A 10,366-nucleotide genomic window follows, 5' to 3' on the forward strand; every position below is an offset into this window, starting at 1 on the left:
TGTCACTTTTCAAAGCGCGTTAGCAAGCGAGCCACTATAAAACCATCACCTCGACGGGAGGACTACGGAGGACTCGCAGACGCCCAAGTGGGATCCTTACTTGAAGACATTTGCTAAGCCCAAGAGAGGGCTCCTCGAGAACGGGAGGGGCGGGACGCGAGGCTTTTACCCTCGGCCACTGGAAGAAGGGTTATTTCTCCCGCCCCACACCTACCATGATGTTCCCGGGGCTCCTCGCGCCCCCGGCGGGGTATCCTAGCCTCCTGCGGCCCACGCCCACCCTGACGCTGCCCCAGTCCCTTCAGTCGGCATTTTCCGGGCACACTAGCTTCCTAGTGGAAGATCTGATCCGCATCAGCCGGCCCCCCGCCTACCTGCCCCGCAGCGTGCCCACAGCTAGCATGTCCCCGCCCAGGCAAGGGGCCCCAGCAGCGGTTCCTGACTCTGGGACTTCGGACCTGGGCTCCCCGGGTCCCGGCAGCCGGAGGGGCAGTTCTCCGCAGACTACCCTCTCCCCTGCCAGCGAGCCCACGTTTCTGAAGTTTGGGGTGAATGCCATCCTCTCCTCGGCGCCCAGAACAGGTAAGTGAAGGTGGAACGCTGAGGGCCCTGTCCAGGTGCTAGGCATTCGCAGAGTCCGTCAGGCCTTAGTTTCTTTTATGAAGCGAGTACCGCGCATTCACCAATGCACGTCGGTATGCAGGTATCCCGATCCACCCTCGTCGGGCAATATGCAAGTTAGGTTCAGATAATTCCTGGAAGAAAAGCCTCGGCCCACCCTCTGAACAAACTTGAGCAGTTGCAGTCGCAGAGCGCGCAGTTATCTGGCGCTACACCTCAGAGTGCACGCCCCGTGGCGTCTGCGTTCCTGTCCTCGAACTTCTAGAAAACAGGCTTTTTTTTTTTTTTTTTTTTTAACCCAAGATGATATGCTTATTGGATTAGCTAGCTAGTATTTTGGTCTGCAATTCCTTTCTTCCTTCCTCCAGTCCTACCTCTTAATGTCTAGGACTGAGAATGAGCGAGAGGTGGGGGGTGCAGAGTATTATTTTAGCGGGAAAGGAAGGATTTCTCCCAGATGAAATAATGTTAGAAAGATTTATTTTACTACCAATACATTTTAAAAGATGCCTTTTGAAATTAACCGAAGTGTTAATCATATTACGTATTCGATGTGCTGTACCATAATCAAATTCTCCTCTTCTCTCTCCCAGAGACATCCCCCACCTTGCTCCAGAGCCTCCCTCCCAAGACGTTCGCCTTTCCCTACTTTGAAGGCTCCTTCCAACCTTTCATCAGATCTTCTTATTTCCCAGGTTGGTCTCTTTCCCTTCCTTCTGCAAGGCTGGGCGTCGCCCCAGCCCTGGCCCGTCGCTCCCTGCCCCGAAGCCATATTTCTCCGTCCACCCCTCGGGGTTACGCTCTGGTTCAGAGGTTGCGAGGCATACAACATTCACGAATCCGTCGCGCCAATTTGATGCCCTATTTAGCACAAGCAGTGACTGCTTGACACTTTGCACCAATTCCCTGCTCTACAAATTAGCAAGAATTGTCATGGTCCCAATTTGAGGCGGTTCCCTTCCTGGAGAGGAGCTGTTGGCATCCCTTCACGCCGCCGTTTTCCCACAGAGTCAGTGCACTTGGCCACGATTCTCCACAAAGGTTTCAGCACCATGACCAATTGGTCAGCTCCTCCGGGCAGCCACACACAGACCGGCCCTAGCCCCTCCACGCCGTCGAGAGACACCTACCAGCCGGGGCTAATTTCTCTTTAAGATTCATTCAGGACTTGGGCTTTTCACAAGACCACATGGGGTGCCCTCTTGTGTGGGATGGCGGGGGTCGCCCAAGGGGAGGGAGGCTAGATCCTCCTCCTACCCCCACCATCTATTTCCAACCTGATTTCCCAGCCCCTCTCATATCCTCCCAACCCCCACCGCCATATCTTTTTAAAGGGCGCTGAGCTTGTAAAGCAAGAAACCGTTGCAGCCAGGTCCAAATTGGGCCCCCATCTAAAGGGAAACACTTAACACTTTCCACTATGGCTCATACTCTGCAACTGGTCAAAACTCAGAGGAGACCAGGGAGAAGACTGAGCATGGTGGGGGATGGTAAAACCAGGACAGCACTTCCAAATATCTGCAAAAGAAACGTGCAATTGATTTTTTTAAAGAGGGAAAATTCACCAAACGCACCCCTCCAAACATTCATGCTCCTGCTGATAATGGAATTTGCTCCCTTTCTCACTCATCTCAATGCTCTAACAAAAACAACCCGAGCTTTATAAATAGCTTTTCATGTCCATTTAATGAGAACGATTCGGGGAAGAGAAGCCTCTGCCATCAGTATTCTCCCAATGGTCTTGGCCTGCAGTTGTGTTTAGTTTGAAAGTGTAAATCTCTTTTGTCCCAGTAATATATGGCTTTCGCTGCTTGTCCACAGTCTTTTTCTGTTAGTTCATTACTACACAATTACCATTCACGCTTCATTAGAGTCTCTGTTTCTTTTTGTTTTTCTTTTTTTCTCCCTTAAAGCGAAACTCTCCTTCTTTTTATCATGCCAATACCCATTGGGAAGCGGTCAATGTGCTAATTAGCTGCCACTTTTCATGTATTCGGGCCGAATTCTTTACATTTTGTGGGGGAGGGGAGGAAAGATTAATATAAAAAAGATGAATACTGATTGGATTTTTCAACAACAACAACAAAAAAAAATCCAAGGCGGATTTTCCCTTTTCTGTTACACCAGCAAAGTACTTCATTTTCATCTAAAGAATGCAAAAAGCCACCAAGATGATACAAGCTTAGGGAAGAAAGTGAGTGGCCTCAGCTGGATATTTTATTTTTGTAATTTATTCTTTCTGTTGCTATTTTAACGGGTCTACGCAGGTTTGTTTCCCTGAGATCTTTGAATGGAAAAAAGCAACAGGTCTGTTTTCGTGGTTTTTCTTAATCCGGGTTTGCACGGTTGAAAGGGAAAGCTATTTGGGCGGAAAGAGCCTTTCACTCTTGCAGGTTTGTAGGTTCCTGGCCTATTCTCCAGGGGGAGAAAAAGGAGTGCTTTAAAGAGACGAAGGGTTGAGAGAGAACAACACAGGGAAAACCGCGAAGGAGGGGCGGACTCTAACCAGTCCCAGAGGGACACCCGCCACTCACTCGCCGCCTTTCCACCCTGCAGCGTCCTCTAGCGTCGTGCCAATCCCCGGGACCTTTTCCTGGCCGCTGGCGGCTCGAGGAAAGCCTCGCAGGGGCATGCTGCGCCGAGCCGTGTTCTCCGACGTGCAGCGCAAGGCGCTTGAGAAGATGTTCCAGAAGCAGAAGTACATTAGCAAGCCTGACCGCAAGAAGCTGGCGGCCAAGTTGGGCTTGAAGGACTCGCAGGTGAGGGCAGTCTCTCCACAGCCGCTTTGCCCGCGATCACCCCCCTCCCCGCCCCCCGTGTCAATCAATTGGGAGGGATCTCTGAAAGTGCTTAGGAAAAAGTGCAACTGGGAGAAATGAGGCCCGGGAAGCAATAAGTGCAGGAGCTGGCTCCCCCAGGCTCCCCAGGACCGCTCGCTCCCAACCCTGGATCCATCTGTCTAGGCCCAGAGTCCCCCACCCCCGTCCATCTGGGCTAGGTGCCAGAGGATGGGGCAAGAGAGACGGGCTGTCAGGGTGGGTGTGGAGCAAATGCTGTAACCTGTCGGAAATCACTTCGGGGAGTGGGAAGGGAAGAGGGCGAGGCGGAGAAAGAGAGCCCTCCCGGGTCCTCCCTGTGCGCCCTGCTGGCAACCTCCCTCGCGCGCATCCCTCGCCCCCACCCCCCCACCACTGACCCAGCTTCTCGCTTGCCCCGGTGCCCCAGGTGAAAATCTGGTTCCAAAACCGACGCATGAAATGGAGGAACTCCAAGGAGCGCGAACTCCTATCTAGCGGGGGCTGCCGTGAACAGACCCTTCCCACCAAACTCAATCCGCACCCGGACCTTAGCGACGTGGGCCAGAAGGGCCACGGGGACGACGAGGAGGAGGACGAGCGCCTTGGCAGCCCCCGTCACCGCCTGGCCTACCACGTGCCTCCCGACCCCCGGCACGTGCGGGATCCGCGACTCCAAGGGCCACTGCCGGCTTCCCCAGCGCACTCTACTAGCCCTGGCAAACCTTCGGACTTCTCAGACTCCGAGGAGGATGAGGAGGTTGAGGAGGAAGAGGAAATCACCGTGTCCTAGAATTGCCCCCTCTCGACCCCATCCCTGTACCATTTCTAAGTGCTTTGAAATTGAAGAGGTGGGATCCTATCTGCCTGCAATGCTGTGGTCCGGGCTGCAGAACCATCACCTCATCCAGGTGCTACTGCTCCTTCTGTTGTCCCAAAGAGACATTTCCTTCCTCTACACCACCTCCAAACAGCCTCCCCACAGAAATTCAGATCCCAGTCTTAACTTTTCTACAGGGCTTCATTCCATCTTGCTTATCCAATACTGGAGGGAGGTGAGGTTTCCACTCCCACAGCCTGGAGTGAATTGGAGTGAATTGTGAACCCGGCCTTGCTGCTCTTTAGCTACCCAGCCCTTTACAGTAGGAAAATCTTTTCATAAAAGAGGAAGCTGAGTTAGGGGTCCAAACACCAAGCGCATAACTAATTCCAAGATCCCCTCACTTCTCCGTGCTAAGTAGCAAGGGCCTCGATCCTCCTGAAGGGGCGTGACCCCCCACTCCCACCACTCTTCCCTTAGTAGTTTTCTTAGAAAGCACAAGAATTTCAAAAAAGAATGTGCCTCTGACTAAGGGAAATGAAAATATTGAGTCTTTTATTTCCAAGTGCTCTATGAGGGAAAGAAATGAATTCTCCAAAGTGGGGGAAGATTCTGTATTTTGTTATGTGTGTTTTAATGCTTTTTCTTTTAAATTTGTACATCCATAATATATGCACCAAGCACTCTGCCTTGTGCCCTTTTATTATTTCTGGAGAGGTGTCACTGGGCTGCAGAGTTCCTGGGTATGATGTGCACAGACAGTGATATCCATAAGCCTCTTTGATGTTTTTTTTTTTCCTTTTTTTTTTAACTGAACATTGCTGTCTTTGCACAGCTTCTATGAACTGTACACTATTTTGTACATATGTTTTGTATGGATATTTTATACCAAGGTTATTGTGAATGCTATAAAGGACTAGATAGATATCTCTCCCTCTCTCTTTTTTTTTTTTTGCAATGGGTTTTCCAACTTTAAAAAAAGGTAGCTGTTTAATCATATAACTTATAAAGAAATACTTATTTTGTATTTTACTATGTACAGATTTTATATATGTAAATATGTATCAAATGAACAGATACCAAATAAAAAGTAGAATGGACACAATGACCAAGTGATGTAATTAATTCACAGAATGTGAGAGCTGAAAGAAATGGACTAGTCCAAGTGCTGGGTTTTATAGAAGGTAAGCTAAGAGTGGGGGGGGGGGGCACTTGTCCAAAACCACCCAGTTAGTAAATAGCCATGCCGGAATTAGAACCTATTTTGGGCCAGACCTGGTGGGGCATGCCTGTAATCACAGTGGTTTGGGAGGCCGAGGGAGGAGGATTGCAAGTTCAAAACCAGCCTCAGCATTTAAGCAAGACCCTGTCTCAAAATAAAAAACAAAAATAAACGGGCTGGGGACATGGCTCAGTGGTTAAGTGTCCCTGGTTCAATCCCTGGTTAAATAATAATAACAACAATAATAACTATTTAACCTATTTCTGGCTCTTAGTCCAGTGATTTTCTGCTTTGCTGTATTATAAAATAACCATACTTATCATGTGACAAGGAAAATAGCTCCAGAAAAGTGTAACAAGAAAGTTGAGTTTTCAGTAATATTCCCTTTCTCTAAGGTTGAAATGATGGGCTAAATGAAGTCAATGCAAGTCAGTCTAATGGTTCAAATATACAATACTTTTCCTCTTTGAAGGTGTATTTCCTAGGAAAACTTCAAAATTGGTTTTGAATCATTGCCTTTTTTCATTTTTTGGTACTGGGGATTGAACTCAGGGGCACTCAAACACTGAGCCACATCTCCATCCCTATTTTGTATTTTATTTAGAGACAGGGTCTCACTGAGTTGCTTAGCACCTTGCTTTTGCCGGGCTGGCTTTGAACTCGAAATCCTCCTGCCTCAGCCTCTAGGATTACAGGTGTGAATCAACATCTGGAGCCCAAGTACCCTGAAGACACCTGGTGTTCACTGCAGCATCATTCACCACGCCCAGGTGAATCATTGCCTTCTGTGTATGACTAGTTTTATTAGGAATGTCAACTACAATCATGGAATAATAGACTCTGTAGTCAGTCCACAAGTGAAATAATATTTCCTTAAAGACTAGCTTTCAGCAGGGATGATTTATTTAATCAGCAATCTAGGGAGTAAAGAACACCAGGTTACAGTCTGGGGAAGGGGACTTTTATGCTCCTTGAGAGATTGGTCTCTGTCACATCAGCCACACAGACCCATTTTTCTTTGTGATCCTAACCTAAAACCCAACAGTGAAAAAAAAAAAAAACCTGTTTTTATCTAAATTCAAGCTTGAATTTAGAAAGTTTGTATTATAGTGGAAATGTGAATATAATCTACATAAATTAACCCTCTTTTAAAACAATACAAATCTCTTCCTTACTAAGGTCTCCTGCTGAGCTTTTGCCTTAACATGGCAGAGTTGGGTTTTTTCCTTTATTTATTTTGATGGTGTTGTGGATTGAACCCAGGGCCTAGTACATAAAAGGCAAGCTGTCTACCACTGAGCCACATCCCTGGCCCCTGGGATTCCTTAAAATTCACGTTATCCTGAGAAGGTGCAGAAAATAACATTGTCACTATTTTCATGATTATAATTCAAGAAACTTCCCCCAATTTCCTCCTCAACACATGGTTAGCATTCAATGCAAGTTTGAGTCTTCTTTTCAGACAGGGAACTCTCTGCTCTAAGAGATTTTTGGTCTATTTTCAGCTTCCCTCTGCTGTTTCTGAGAGATCTAGAGCTGGGAGGCTGACCAGAAGTGACCACCTCTCCCTCCCTGTTCACTCAATCGGGTAGTGAATTTGCAATCAAAAACCATTTTCGGCATGGGGATGGAGTTGTGTCAATATCTGGAGCCCAAGTACCCTGCAGACACCTAGTGTTCACTGCAGCATCATTCACTTCAGCCAGGCAGAAGAAGCAACCCAATATCCTTCACATAACCAGAAGATCATGTTGCAAAACTATACAGGGGTAAAATATTCATTCAAAATGAATGAATTTTGACCCTCTTCATATATCATCAAACGTCATATTTGTTAATATCACCACCCATCGCATCATAAAAGTCTTAAGTATGCAGCAGAAGCATTTTTTTGCACATTTCTCATTTCATCATACAGAATATTTAAAGGATTATATGTTAAACACTTAAGGTTAAAACTGAATATCATCAATTACTTTTACTGCTTTATTGAGCACATTTTTAAGTGAAATAGGCCTTGTGTGGTCATGAGTGGTGGTAGGGAGTTGCAGACACTCTAATGACCACAAATAAACTTTGGTGCCACTGCCTTGATTTATTTAAAGGTTGTGAGTGATTGTACTGACCATTGCTTTTGCACTATCAATAAAAACATCAATACAGTTGTTCCAGAATAAAGCACCAGATTTAAAAAGACACTCCATACTTGAAATGAACAACCCTTGTGTTTGTTGTCAGTCACATAAAATAACCTTCTTTGATGATTAGTACAAATTCTAAATGGATACAAGCAAAAGAAGAAGTCCAGGCATCTCTATGCATTTGTCCATTTTCAAAGAGGACGGACAATCTCTATGTATTTGTAGATGATTTATTAACTAAGTTTTAGATGAGTTCCTATATCACTGGAAAATAGCACCATCATGACTTCTCTACCGACTTTCTTCCAGTAGGTATCCAGTAATGAGACTATTCAGGGCTTTCTTACTCTCTCAGTTATCAATGTAGCATGACAACAAAGAGCTGTAGTGGCTCTTTCATTTTAACTCTGAAAGTTTTAGCAATTTTTAAATATTTAAAGAATGCACCATGTTTGTGTTTTAAAAGTTCAATTCCTTCCTTTAAACTTTGAATGATTGGTCTCAAAGGGCTGATTGGTCTCAGTAAAGGGCTGGGGATAGAGTTCAGCAGTAGAACGGTTGTTTAACTCGTGTCAGATTCTGGGTTCAATCCCCAGTGCTTGAAATAAAAAAAATCACTGCATAAATGGAAGAATAATACTATCCAAATATGGTGCCTTGTGTAAGAAAATTAAGGTAAATTATTAATATTAATAAAGTTATGGAAAAGATAACTTTTGACATACATATCTTCTTTCTTATTAACAGTTTTTATCCAGTTTTTAATAATTATTTCTCCCTTTCATGAATCAGAGAACTCTTCAATATATCATTTTCATCTTTTTAAAAAATTATTACCATTAGTCAGGTGCTCACACACCTGCAATCCCAGTGAATTGGGAGGTTGAGAGAGGAGGATCATAAGTTCAAGGCCAGCTTCAGCAACTTAGGGAGAATCTGTCTCAAAATAAAATATAAAAACACCTGGGGATGTAGCTCATTGATAAAGCACCCCTGAGTTTAATCCCTAGTACAAAAAAAAATTACCATTAGAAGTAGACAGTATAGTTACAGGGTAAAAAAAGTGAGTCTTCTTGTCTCCTTTTTAAAAGCCAACAATCCATCTCTTTTTTTTTTCTTTTGGTACTGGAAATTGAACCCAGGATATTTAACCAATGAGCCACATCCCCAGCCCTTTTGATTTTTCATTTTGAGACAGGGTCTCACTAAGTTGCTTTGGGCCTTGAACTTACAATCCTCCTGCCTCAGCCTCCAGAGTTTCTAGGATTACAGGCATTTACCACCAAGCCCAGCAATTCATTCTTAAATACAAGAAAAATATATGACAAAAAAATCTTTTCTTTAAAATAAAATATAAAATTCTAAAATTACAGCTTTTGTTGGTAAAATCTTGAAGTGTGAACATTGTCCAAAAAAAAATTAAACATCAGTGCTAAACAAGACCACAAAGTATACTTCTTGTGTTTCTGCATAGATTCAAAGAAAACTTGGGGATTTCAAAATAACCATTTATAAGATGATGGGGGTCACCGATGTTATAGCAGGTATAACTGAAGAAAATAAGTAGGAGCACCAAGAAAAAAAATGAGTTAATCTCCAAAAGTGCACATAAATCTTAGAAAATTCTAGGAAACACAAGAACATGTGAGCACACATTCTATAAGCAGCTACAGACAGTGACATCATCACACATGTAGTTTGTGGAAGACACTGTTGTATAAATCTGGAAGGGACCTGGGGACTCCCAGGGGTTCCCAGGTGCCACTCTGAGAAACACTTATCTAAACATATATACTACTTTACTAAGGGGAGAGAAGAAAGGAAGCTATCAGGCCAAATTCCAACCACTGCACCCAAAAATTTAGCTGCAACCACACAGGTGCTTTCCACAGGTCTTCATGTCCCTCCCTCCTCTTAGCTCTTCTCTTCCTTTCCAGAATACCTTCCTTCCATCCATCCTTCTCATTGACACCTTCCCATCAGCATTTAAACATGGTCAACTCTTCCTCTAACATACCCAACACTTTCCTCTTCAACTCACCTCTCGCCATTGCCTTATGTCTCAGCCTCTTCAAGAGGTCTGCATCTCTGCCTGGACTCCTCACTCCCTATATTTCCCTAAAGTGCTGATGTCCCTCAAGCTTCTACCCTTTGCCCGGCTGCTCCTTTCACTATGAGCTGTGGGTGAGTTTCTCCTCTCTGGTTTCAGGTAACATTTATACAATGGTGAATGCCAATCGACCACTGAAAGATTGTTCTTCTCAGCTCCTGACCCAGATGAAAAACCACCTTTGGAAATCTGTCTCAGGATGTCCCAAAAATTTGCTAAATTCCAAATGCCCAGGACAAAATGCCATGTCTTCTAGTTTCAACAGTCCATCCAGACATTGAACATTTCCCTAACTCCATTGAATGTCTTCCTCTCTCTTGCTGGAAAGTTAGGAACTAATGCCACTCCTGACCCTCCCTCCTCCACCCCATACAATCAATTAACCACCAAGACCTGTGACTGTATGACTGTCCTTCATAGATTTCCTGTTCTTCTTTCCAGTTTCACAACCACTATCAAAAAGAAAAACTGTTATCTTTTTGGAGGAATGTGCTATGTGCTAGACACTGGCATTAGTATTTTATATGCACCATTTTCTTTAATGCACACCGTGGCTCTTTGAGATTCCAGTTTGAAGATATGCAAACAGACTCAGAGGTCTTCCTGATTTTCCCTGGCTTGAAAACTCATCCCTTTTCATCAGCAATGAGAACATCA

General features: G+C 44.8%; 1 protein-coding gene across 1 annotated transcript; it reads left to right on the forward strand.

Annotated features, from left to right (window-relative positions):
* Positions 1-215: 215 nt before the first annotated feature.
* Dbx1 (developing brain homeobox 1) lies at positions 216-4,209 on the forward strand. Its single transcript, XM_046437977.1, has 4 exons — positions 216-582; positions 1,215-1,316; positions 3,178-3,380; positions 3,847-4,209. The coding sequence occupies exons 1-4, from the start codon at positions 216-218 to the stop codon at positions 4,207-4,209; spliced, it is 1,035 nt and encodes a 344-aa protein (XP_046293933.1).
* The last annotated feature ends 6,157 nt before the right edge of the window (positions 4,210-10,366 follow it).

The sequence above is a fragment of the Marmota monax genome, unplaced genomic scaffold (genome assembly GCF_021218885.2).
Source record: "Marmota monax isolate L192 unplaced genomic scaffold, Marmota_monax_Labrador192_F-V1.1 WCK01_AAM20220418_F8-fsc00061, whole genome shotgun sequence".
Lineage (NCBI taxonomy): Eukaryota > Metazoa > Chordata > Mammalia > Rodentia > Sciuridae > Marmota > Marmota monax.

What these genes read in the sequence shown, in the direction of transcription:
- Dbx1 (XM_046437977.1), top strand. Translation starts at nt 216, where the DNA reads ATGATGTTCCCGGGGCTCCTCGCGCCCCCGGCGGGGTATCCTAGCCTC. An exon ending in CAGATCTTCTTATTTCCCAG is followed by an intron (nt 1,317 to 3,177) that starts GTTGGTCTCTTT and finishes TCCACCCTGCAG; the next exon opens with CGTCCTCTAGCGTCGTGCCA. An exon ending in TGGGCTTGAAGGACTCGCAG is followed by an intron (nt 3,381 to 3,846) that starts GTGAGGGCAGTC and finishes CCGGTGCCCCAG; the next exon opens with GTGAAAATCTGGTTCCAAAA.